The 11,479-nt window shown below is 53.6% G+C and overlaps 4 protein-coding genes across 4 annotated transcripts; 1 reads left to right on the forward strand and 3 right to left on the reverse strand.

Annotated features, from left to right (window-relative positions):
• Positions 1-87: 87 nt before the first annotated feature.
• N7459_004732 (fungal specific transcription factor domain-containing protein) lies at positions 88-2,556 on the reverse strand (the record flags this gene model as incomplete). Its single annotated transcript, XM_056943916.1, has 6 exons — positions 88-524; positions 579-765; positions 815-990; positions 1,050-1,323; positions 1,382-1,923; positions 1,977-2,556. 6 exons carry the CDS (start codon positions 2,554-2,556, stop codon positions 88-90), a joined length of 2,196 nt encoding a protein of 731 aa, XP_056800799.1.
• Positions 2,557-3,097: 541 nt separating this feature from the next.
• Positions 3,098-4,399, reverse strand: N7459_004733 (putative proline oxidase Put1; the record flags this gene model as incomplete). The annotated part of the gene is made up of 2 exons (XM_056943917.1): positions 3,098-3,911; positions 3,969-4,399. The coding sequence occupies 2 exons, from the start codon at positions 4,397-4,399 to the stop codon at positions 3,098-3,100; spliced, it is 1,245 nt and encodes a 414-aa protein (XP_056800800.1).
• A 670-nt stretch (positions 4,400-5,069) lies between these two features.
• N7459_004734 (L-glutamate gamma-semialdehyde dehydrogenase) lies at positions 5,070-6,902 on the reverse strand (the record flags this gene model as incomplete). The annotated part of the gene is made up of 3 exons (XM_056943918.1): positions 5,070-6,554; positions 6,619-6,726; positions 6,780-6,902. 3 exons carry the CDS (start codon positions 6,900-6,902, stop codon positions 5,070-5,072), a joined length of 1,716 nt encoding a protein of 571 aa, XP_056800801.1.
• Positions 6,903-8,020: 1,118 nt separating this feature from the next.
• On the forward strand, positions 8,021-10,459 carry mvp1 (sorting nexin Mvp1; the record flags this gene model as incomplete). The annotated part of the gene is made up of 5 exons (XM_056943919.1): positions 8,021-8,498; positions 8,566-9,315; positions 9,369-9,511; positions 9,582-10,175; positions 10,250-10,459. The coding sequence occupies 5 exons, from the start codon at positions 8,021-8,023 to the stop codon at positions 10,457-10,459; spliced, it is 2,175 nt and encodes a 724-aa protein (XP_056800802.1).
• Positions 10,460-11,479: the final 1,020 nt, after the last annotated feature.

Below are 11,479 nucleotides of genomic sequence, written 5' to 3' on the forward strand. Positions count from 1 at the left end.
GCCGGGGCAGAAGGAGAGAGAGAGAGAGACAGGAAATGGAAAGAAGCCTACAGACCCGAAGCTATCTCACAATTCAAATCCAAAACTTCAGGTAACAGAAACACCCACAGACTGCATAATCCTTTCTACGTCAAGCTGATCGGCAAGATCCAGCAATTCTCTTGGTGGCAGGCTGACGGAGGAGTTGAGACCCAAAAGATCCCACTCGAATCCTTCCCCAACGTCGACCTGATCCAGAATATATCCATCTTCAGTGCCATCGGGGTTATCATTTATTTGTACTGCGGGTAGGGGGCTGTTTGTTGAACGAGGCGTTAAAGGCGCTAGTATTTGCTCCAACTGATTGAGCTCCTGCCTTCGAAGCGGGGCCGCCAGGTTTCCCTTTAAGATGAGCTTATCCAGAACGCACTGTAGGTTGTCACACCAAGTACTACTGGGAATAAGTGATGGGGCGATGGCACGGATTAGGTATAAGACAAAGGCCGACGACGATGCATCTTCGATCTGGAACGGTAAGAAGGCATCTTTCTCGCGAGTTAGCCAACCTGTTGTTCTATCTCAAGACAGGAGTTTCTTACCCATGAGATCATCGTCTGCTAAGGTTTGAAGAGTGTGGAGAATCGTCTGAGCAGAGTCGGCACAACACTGTAGAAGAGACGCGACTGGTGGAGAAAGTGCAATGCTCTGGGAGGCCCGTCTTTCGGTACGCTCAATATGCATATGAAGGGCGCACATCACCAAGGGCCTCGTGGTGAGCACCACACACTTTCGCAGTTAGCTTCCATAGGGGCAAAATACTTGATGGCGTACTCACGTGGTGATGGGCTAGCATGAGGCGAATTGCCATCTTTGAAGCGCGGCTAATCAGCCCATGGAAGTGTGTATTCAGGAAGTCAGTCAGATCATGGGAAAGTTCAGCCATGCCGTGCAAAATCGACTGAGTATTTCGAATGAGCGATCCATTGAACTCGTCCCCCACTCCATATACGGCTATAATACGACTTAGTAAGAAGACTCCATGTTCAAGGCTGTCACCTGAGAATACTTACTCGTAAGGATTTGGGCCATTAGCCGGGAGAGTCGGACGTGAAGTGTCAGATTGATATGCTCCACGGAATTGTCGACTTCAGCTGGTAGCCTGACTGTAATGTCCTCGTCTCTGATTGAGCTTGGTGCACCGATGAGGGCCGAAAACTCCCTATCGAGCATGTATACCACCCAAAAGATAATTCTGCACCGTCGAGAAAGTTCTGGACCACCCAGCTCTTCTGGCACATGTCGGTGAATGCCCTCGATTATACACCCACGCAAGGCATGTCCGATCTAGCATCCCAAATTCGTAAGATATAGACCATCATCCCAAAGAGAATATCTGACTTACGTGTTGGAAGGCTGCTCGTCTCATATCGATGGACTGAAGATATACCGCGCCCAGGCTCAGGGCTTGGATGCATGTCAGTGGGTCCTTATGCATACCAGACAGGTCCGGTAGCAAGGCCATTGCCCTTGCAGCATACTGGTATCCCGGCGGAATACCAGATGGGTTCTTGTGGGTGAGAAATGCCTTGCCAAAAGCGAGAACAAGAAGGTACTGGGTATACCAATACCTCGAAGCTGTGGCCTTTGCAGCTGGGTCTTTATAGAATTCATGAAGGTCGTTTAAATAAGATTCTTCGTCGATCATAAAAGAAAGAAAGCCAAAGTAAAACTTGACTGTGTTGAAAAGGAAAAGCGCATAATCGAGTGGAGGTAGGTTCGTAACGTCAGGGACCTCATCGGGGGGCACTGGTCGCCATTGGAGCTTGAATGCCATACCATCCAAGTGCCAGGGATCTGGAGGACAATTGGACTCTGGAACACGCCTTCCTATGAGTGCCAGAACTCTTCGGCAGAAAGACCATGATGATGTTGGACCCATGTACCCTGTTCAGTTGTTGTTAGCAGGGAAACACGCCATGATGCTTCCATTGTCTCACAGTAGCGGCCGTCGGGTGTCTGTGCAAATGAAGGGTCTTTATCAACTAGTGGATTTCTTGAGAATCGCGACCTGCGGCCATCATGTTCGATATCAGGGTCACTGCTGGCGGTGCCTCGTTGCGGCGTTTCCGGCGAATGAAAAACAGGACCTAGTCGTTGAACATACGAGTCAGGACATAAGGTATATGTGGAACTGTTAATTCTGGAACAGTTAATTTGCTCACCATGCGTGACCCCTCTCCATCCAACATTCTCCTGGTTATCCACGAGGAAATTGGAGGGGTCAGGGGTTGAGAAACCCACGTCGCTCTCGCCCGCATACGGCGATCCGTCGAGGACATTCGTATGCGACGTATCTACATGCCGCACTGTGCTTATACTTTTGGATAGTCGCTCTTCCAGTTGCCGTAGATACCTGGATCCCTCAATCAGCACCGCAACAGACCCGACAGGCGAGAAGCTCACCGTTCCGACACCGAGACCCGCACATCTTCGGCGGGGAAACGGCATGGTTCCTTTTTGCGGGAGCATCTGGTGCATGGAGGGGATCCGGAGCATTTCACTTTCATGCCCCGACATCTTATGCATCTTCCGAACTATTAGAAACCAGGTTGGTCTTGAAATCAATCACCCATGACTCACGCTCTCTGGCACTTTTTGGTCCTTGCTTTCATGGGTGTCACAGGCATTCCGGGATGACAAGACTGAATATGGGATATTTCCAAGAAGCATCCAGCATCCGGGCAATCCCTCCGATATCACGCATGCGGTGTATCAAGTGCGATACTGGCGGGGTGTGTGGGAGTGAATGTCGGAAGCGCCATCCGACCTTCCAAGCTGATCTGATAAGCTGATAAGCACAAGGGTCACCGATAGCACTCTGGGGAGCCAATGGAGCGAATGAATGATTTGATTCTTATCTGTTCATTCAGGGGACGATTCTAGGATGCCTAAGGTCCTATGAAGAGCACAGCGAGATCTTTGAGTATCATTGAAATGTAGCAACTCACTATTTCATGACATGAACTGCTACTGCACTAGTATATACTTCATAAGATCCCCGTGACTCGAATCTGCTCATAACAACGTTAAGACTAAACCCAGACAAGAAATCTCATGTTTATCCAAATACTCTTCTGTGCAGCTCTTGTCGTAGTGCCGCCACCATATGCTGGGTTCGTTCGACTGCGCCCCTATTCTCAATGGCTCGACGGTGGAGATACTGCATGCATTCTGCCACCGAGCCCCATGCCATACATTTGAAAGCCTTTGGAACTGACAGGTTTGCAGCAGATGATTCTTTCAGAGCACGCTCGTAGTTCTGTATTAATTCACAGCTTAATTCGTCTGCCATCCCTTGGATTTGTCCACACTCCAGCATCACGGTGGGCTGATGCGCCAGAAGGCGGGCTTGGTGTGTGGCGATGGCTTTGGCAGCGCTGGCAGCATTGTGTGTGGCAAGGAAAAGAGCAGCGTTGGGGAACCGCAGGTAATTATCTCCATTGGGTATCCGCTTGCAAAGCATTGTATCGGCAATCAGGTCATAGGAGCGGTCGGTATCTTCCTTGGTATCGTGGATGAGCGAGCGTGTTTCATGTTCGATATAGGCCCCCCGGACCAACTTGATGCCCAATGCCCAGCCTTCTTGTGCGGCCAGGGTAATGTGACGGTCGAGGTTTGCTTTGGAGCCTTTCAGGTACGCCTGGATGGTATTGTAGACCAGCGGCGTCTTCGACTTGTTATGTCTGCGCATGATTTCGATTGCCCAGGCGTCGAGCCCATGCTGGAGGATCTGCTGTTCCGCATCCAGCCACAGACGGGACCCTTGGGCTTTGGCGGCCTGGCATATCTCGTCCATCGTTTTGACCATCACCTCCGGCATCGGCTGCTGTGCTCCCATCGCGTCCACGGAGATTGGACCGGCGCCAGTAAGCCTGAATGGCCTGATTAGGTCACTGACAAACGTCTCAGCTGCCAGACGGAGTACTCACTTCACAGCTAGAATATCACCGGCATCCACCATACGCAGCGTCTCCAAGGTACCATTCTTCCAGCATTCCACCATCTCATAACACTTGTCACTGTATGTGGTCGAGCCGGACTCACCATAGACTGCCTGATCGTTTGGATTAACCACGATCTCCTTGGAATATCCCAGAATGACACCTTGATATCCAATCCTCTTGATCGCTGCCACGGTCTTCGAGACCTCCTGGCGGTTCGTGCCCGCGCAGAAGTGATTGTAGACCGTCCATCGAAGGATCTTATTGAGGACTGGGTTTCGGTCGGGGTTCAAGAGAGCGGACTTTGAGCTGCTCAGGACATTCAGAAGAGCGAGTGCTGGGGACATGAATAGCTTGGATGACATCAGGGAGGTCAACACGAGCGAGCGTAGGACGAGCTTGGTGGGCAACCTTGCCATGGCCGGCAGTTCGAGGGGCGGCTTGGCCACTGGTGTAACGACTGCATCGTGGAAGTGTTGTTTGGTTGAATGATGGTGCCGGCCCACGAATTGGTGGATGGTAGAATTGCTCGGGTGCAAGAAAGGCAAGGGTCGAGGGAGGTGGGGAGATCGAGAGAGCATCTTGATCATGCTGGTTCACTGTCTAGAGAGTTCCACGATTCATGATGACTCCGGGCTCTATTATAGTGCGTCGTACTGCGCTTATCTCCAACTCCAACCTCCATGCAGTATCACCACCCGACTCACTCTGCCCTTCTCTATTCGCTCGGAGAACCGATGCGGTGTCCAGTGGTCAGTCGAGTCGGAGTGGTGCTCCGATGGTGGGAGGGGAAATCGGAATGCCTTAGCCCAGCTCAGTGATTTGGATCTTTTGAGACCGGGCCGGTCGTTGCCGTATCCATTCCTATCCATCAACCACTCCCTAGCACAGATTTGTCTGGACGCGACTTGAAGATTGAAGTGTATGCAAACTAATAGGTGGTGTTCAATTGGAATACTTGTACGCTTGTTCTTTACGTAGCTTTTCCAATCCATGGAGTAAAGCATAGACGGCCAAGTACTGGATGAACGTCAACACTCATTATCATACTCAATCCAAAAAAATGCTGCTATATATCTCGGTTATGCTCTAGGCCTCATTCGAAGGGTACAGGACTTTTTCCAGGGGAACAAACTCCTCCTTGATCGTCCGCGTGCTAACGAACCTCTGCAAGTGAGCCATCGTTCCAGTCTTGTCATTGGTGCCAGAATCACGGCTACCACCAAAAGGTTGTTGGGCTACAGTTGATCCAGTGCACTTGGTATTGAGATATAACATTCCCGCGGCATGCTTGAGAATGGTCTGCGCTTGGCGGCTGGCATAAGGATCCTTCGCGAAGATACTGCCCGTCAGACCGTATCGAGAAGTGGTGTCAATCAGCTTCAAGGTCTGCTCCCACTCGGTATCGGGGTACACGTAGACCCCGAGAATGGGTCCAAACAGCTCGCGAGACATGATCTCGTGGCGCGGATTGGAAGTACGGTACACGGTGGGATGCACATAGTACCCTTCCTGTTTGGAGGCCTGCCCGCCAACGATCAACTCCAGCTCAGAATCGCTCTTCGCATCCTCGATGAATGCGTTGAGCTTGTCGAAAGATCGCTCGTGAATGACGGGGTTGATGAAGTTCGAATAGTCCTCGACATTACCGATCTTGAGAGCCGAGGTCTCCTCCGTCAGGACCTGCTGGAACTCCGGCCACACAGACTCTGCGATATAGACGCGGGAGTTGGCCGAGCATTTCTGGCCTTGGTATTCAAAGGCGGCCCGGATGGTGTTCAACGCAGCGCTTCGCACGTCGGCAGAAGGGTGGACAACGCCCCAGTTCTTGCCGCCTGTCTCGCCAACGACACGGGGATAGGAGTTATAGATGCCTTGGCCTATGCCGTCACCGATCTTCTTCTGGATTCCCTTGAAAGTAGCGGTGGCTCCAATGAATGTCAATGCTCCAAACTCGGGTCTCTTGAGAACGGTGTTGGTGACTTCCTCGGCGTCGCCCGGGAGGAATTGAATGACGTCCTTCGGCAACCCAGCTTCGAGCAGGATCTTGTGCAAAATCCAGCTAGCGTGCAGAGCCGAGTCGGAGGGCTTCCAAATCACCACGTTGCCCAGTAAAGCTGCAGGTCCGACGAGAGTCGCACCCAGCGCGGTGAAGTTGAACGGAGCAATCGCGTAGATAAAGCCTTCCAACGGACGGTACTCCATCTTGTTCCACGTCCCATTGGGCTGAACTGTCGGTTGTTGGGAGTAGAGTGCCCACGCTTCTTGAATGTAGTAACGGAAGAAGTCGACCGTCTCGGCCGCTGCGTCGATTTCGGCCTGCCAGATATTCTTGCCTTGTCCGATCATGGTGGCTGCGACCAGCTCCGAGCGATATTTGCCGGCGATGAGTTCACAGGCACGGAGGAATATAGCTGCACGGTCTTCAAATTGCATGGACTCCCATGCAGGCTTGGCTTTGAGAGCGGCATCGATTGCAGTGTCGACTTGGGCCGGTGTTGCAGACGCGTAGTTGGCCACGATCTCTCGGTGCTTGGAGGGGTTCGGTTGAGCTCGGGATTCTTTGGTCTCGATCTAATGAGCGTGAAGGTTGAAGGTTAGTTCGATACTCTCCCATCTGAACTGGCATATTCCGCACCTCCGTCCCGCTGATTTTGATTGGAATCGTCACGGGAAGTTCACTCTTGAGTTGTCGAATGGATTGGGTCAGCTGGGCTCGTTCGGGGGAGCCTTTGGCATAGTTCAGCTGTGGATATCATTAGCAGTGATCAGTGTTGATCTTGTTTTGATTGGACTGACGCTCTTCTCGTTCTCGAAATTGGGCGGGTGTAGCATAGTCAAGCCTCGGCGTGCAGCTACATTGCCGACGCACGCCTTCAGGCGGTTGAGACCAGCTACGCGGGCAATTGTTGAAGGCTGCATATTGGATACCTGGGACAGAAGAATGACTCTTTCGCGAAAATCAAAATCAATCTACTTCGTCTTGATTCAGGCGTCATGTTTAAATATGGCACCCGCTATGACTGGCTCTATGCAACGCGTTCCGACTGTCGGAGGGCTCGTCCGAGTCAATAGGTAGAGACACTTGCAAATCGCCTAGCTAGGCAGTGCTCTTTGTATTCAATGCCTATCTGTCTTTCCGAATTTGCGGGGAAGATGAAGGTTGCATAGCGCTTGCAGTTGTCGGGACGGTCTTCCGACCTTTTGATAAGAACACCCCACGTCACCATCGCATGCAGGAGGATGCGAAGAAGACATCTAATTAGATACGGTTCCACCTGTCCAGTTTAAGATTCATGTATGCTAATATCCCTGTATTCTTATCTTTGCTTTTGCTCAAAAGCCGGGTCGCCTCTAAAGTAACCTCTGTTAGTAACCCTGGTGTGACAAGGTTGAATCTGTGACCACCATTTCATCCTCTATATATGCCCTGAGCAGTGACTGGATCTTACCTTCGTCCATTTTAAGGGCTTCTGGATTCTTTTCCTACCTAGGTAGCGAAGAATTCGTGCTCTACCCGCCTTCAGAAACTATATATTGCTCTCCAGCTTCCGTTGGCTCGCAATGGTTGTTAGCCAAGTACCTATGCTCTATCGCGAATGGGATTTTCCATTGATTGAAACATGAGCGTGCAACCCTACCTGGGTAGATCGATTGCATTCGTGGTCGAGGCCAGCATAGAACGAGTACCTAGGTAGTTCCGTTGAATAGCGCGGAAGCAGAGATGGGGCCGTTGCGTTATCTCGCCCCCTCAGGGCCAAGGCTGACCTCCTCTCCGCACCACCTCTTCCAACTGCCCATTCCACTCGACCAATCGAGGCAGAGCTGGCTCTGGTGCTCAGCTGCTCGGCTGCACCCGATTGAAATTGACGCGCGCATAATCTCCAGTCGCAAGCTCTGACCCGCCGAACGACCAGCCACCGCCGAGCTCCCGGTGATCGTCAACCACCGTCATTGTCGCCAGCAATCGTCTCCGCACTAGACACACCTCCCATCTGCAAATCCCTCGGCGCGAACATCCCACCAGAGGCCGAGTCCTGATGTCCCTCTTCGGAACATCGCCGGAGGAGCCCTCGGCCCAGAGGTCCAAGTCGTCGCTCTTCGCAGACGAACCGGCCGGTGGCTCCCCGTCGCTCTTTGCGGATGACGCGGACGACGACTCCTCGCCGTGGAACATTCACAATAACACCGCCAAGCGGACGGGTCGCCGCGACCTGGCCCGCACGCTTCTGCCCGCCACCGACGTCCCCGAAAGCTATGTGGACGCTTACGATCTGATACTAAATAGCGGCGACAGGGTTGGCTCTGGTATCGGGCTGACCTCCGTGCGGGAGATCCTATCCAGCAGTGGACTGAGTGCATTGGACCAAGGCAAGATTCTCAATCTTGTTGTTTCCGGCGACCACGACGGCTCAGGCGGCCTTGGCCGTGGTGAATTCAATGTGTTGTTCGCGCTAGTAGGTCTCGCGCAAGAGGGCGAGGACCTGTCGTTTGACGCGGTCGATGATCACCGCAAGAGTAAGTGATTCGCTCCATATTTTTTACCCCTTTGGAAGCTCTTCGTCTGATCTATGTCTACGTATAGAGCTCCCTCAACCCAAAAGTGGCTTCCTTGACCGGCTACGAACCAGCGACAACGCGTCATCCGCAGCTGCGCACGAACGGCCGACCACTCCCCCGCCCCCACCAGCACCCCTACAAGAGCCGAACTCGGCACGATCTCGTCGCTCTAGACGGGAATCGTTGGGCGGCTTGGAGGCAGACCCTTGGGGAAGCCCTGAACTGCATCGGAATCACAGTCACGGATCCGCATCTGCCGAGCAACGTATAATCAATGGATATGGGAGCATGCGCTCAACGACGAATGCTTGGTCCAGCAGGGCTGTGGAACAAGGTAGTCAGAGTGATGTACTTCCACGAGAGCAGCCTGCCAACGGGCATTCTGAGGCGGCACCTCCTAGCAGCTCTGGGTCTGGATGGGGAGGCAATGGCATGGGAATATCTGGAGCCGACAATGGCTTCGGGGTTCCACAAGGCCCGGCTCTAGGTGGCTTTGGACCTCCTGGCGATAGCCCCAGTGACCTTGCACCACGACGCCAGTCTTTGGGATTGACCCGAACCACTAACCCCCACCTAGAAGAGAGTGTCATGATTACTTTGCTCCCGGAGAAAGAGGGGATGTTCATGTTCCAGCATCGCAACTACGAAATCAAGTCGGCGCGGAGAGGAAGCACAGTCGTCCGTCGGTATAGTGATTTCGTGTGGCTCCTGGATTGTCTTCAGAAGCGGTTCCCCTTCCGGCAGTTGCCTCTTCTGCCACCGAAACGCGTTTCAGGTATGTCATATGCAGGTCGAAGTGCTCCAAGCTGCTTGCTCACCTCTCCGAAGTGAATGGTACTCACCTATCAGCGGACTCGGGTTCCTTCCTGGAGAAACGGCGCCGCGGACTCATTAGGTTTACCAATTCCCTTGTTCGCCATCCCGTTCTGGGCCAGGAGCAGCTAGTAGTTATGTTTTTGACCGTCCCTACGGTAAGTTCTCCAGTTGAGATGGGTGAGTTGAGATTGGTGGCGAAGGGAGTCCGCTCATCGATGCAACTAGGAGCTTTCGGTATGGCGCAAGCAGGCCACCATTTCCGTCCAGGACGAATTTGTGGGCCGCGCTCTGCCACCCGATCTTGAGGATTCCTTGCCCACGACCCTCACCGATACCTTCGATACTGTCCGCAGCGGCGTGAAACGATCCGCGGAAATCTATATCAACCTATGTACCCTACTCGAGCGGCTGGCGAAGCGCAATGATGGGCTGGCCGCCGACCATCTGCGTTTCTCCCTAGCTTTGCAATCCTTGACCGAGGTAACCAAAGACACCTATTCGGTTGATACCAATGACATCCCATCCCTCAATACGGGCATCACGGCCACTGCCCGACATCTGTCTGCCAGCCAGAGCCTGTTGGAGGATGAAGCGCGGGCCTGGTCCGAGGGTGTGCTTGAGGACCTCAAGCGACAACGCGACTGCCTCGTCAGCGTTCGTGAAATGTTCGATCGTCGAGACCGATACGCGCGGAACAACATTCCCCAGCTCGAACGACGCATCGAGACCAACGAGCACAAACTCGAGGAATTGCGGGCTCGACCACCAGGCACCGCGAAGCCCGGTGAGATCGAGAGAGTCGAAGACTCCATCTTCAAGGTACTGTGCCCCCACCCCCTCCGTGTGCCGTGTAGCCGTCGGGCTCCGTGCCACTAACTCCGGTCACCCTGCAGGACAAAGAATCCATTGTACAGCAGCATGCGCGGGGCGTGTTCATCAAGGAGTGCATCCGAGACGAACTCGTCCACTTCCAACAGAGTCAGTATCACATCAGCCGGTTGCACCAGGACTGGAGCCAGGAACGCGTGAAGTACTCTGAACTACAGGCCGACAACTGGCGGCGACTGAGCGACGAGGTGGAGGGAATGCCCACGGGCGAGTAGATACCAGGGGAACGTACATAAAACTCCCCCCGACGACCGTGAGGCTTCATTTTGATCTTACGCGCGGGGTGCGCGCCACCCCCGGGAGCCAGCATCTTTTGAGGAGGATCGACGGTTGTTTGCTTTTTTTTTTCCCAACCCCATTCTCCCTCTCCCCGCAATTCCTGTCTGTGGAAAGGTATGGAATCTGCCTGGTGCATGTCTCGAAGCGTGGCGCATTTGTGACTTGTGTTCGTTTCCCGCGGTATGCGCATTCCAATTCCCCCAAGTGTTTTGTTTCATTGTGATCTACCGGCGTGATTGTGTTTGAATTGAGCTTTGGTTAGTCGGATCAGCCCGGTATAGATGCTATATACATCCTAGTCCTCCTCGTACATTTCCCCCTTGGGTATCGGAGCTCATCCTGTGACGTGGGAAATCCTTCCAGAGAGACCGGAACGACGCCGAGTGGATCGTTTGCCATCCAAAAGGACCCGGAGAGACCAATCAGCGCGCGGTCGTTAGTGCTCACCCTTGGCGCTCCGCAGGGCTGGCAAAACACCCGTACAATCCAGACCGGCTTTGGATCGTCCGATCTACTGAAACCGATCGCTAGAGCGGACGATCTCGCTGCCTGCTGAAATTCCGAATAAAAGTGTGCTCGTCGCCGCCCCCCTGGATTGCTCCGGTGTCACCGCCTCCCCCAGCTAATTCCGCTTCGACCACCGCTTCTTCTTCACCCCGTCCTCTCGTCACCTCGTTCCTGCTCCTCCGCCGGCCAAGACCGAATTCCGCCTCCGACGTGGGGCGCCAAAGTCTGGGCTGACGAATCCCGCTCGTTCCAAGAAGACCTTCGTCTGGGCAAAATCTCCCCTCCGCGCGCCCTCGTCTCTCCAAGAGTCGCCCCAAGACTCGTTGCGCCGCCCGTGCCTCATCTCCCTCGTTCGCGCTTCCTCTTCTCCCCTCCCGCAACGCACATGGGACGTTGTGTTTCCTCGCGTTCCTACCCAGCCACCGACGGCATCGCTTTCCTGCCTCCCT

This window comes from Penicillium hispanicum (genome assembly GCF_028827665.1).
Source record: "Penicillium hispanicum strain IBT 35686 chromosome Unknown utg000004l_segment0_segment0, whole genome shotgun sequence".
In the NCBI taxonomy this organism is placed as follows: domain Eukaryota; kingdom Fungi; phylum Ascomycota; class Eurotiomycetes; order Eurotiales; family Aspergillaceae; genus Penicillium; species Penicillium hispanicum.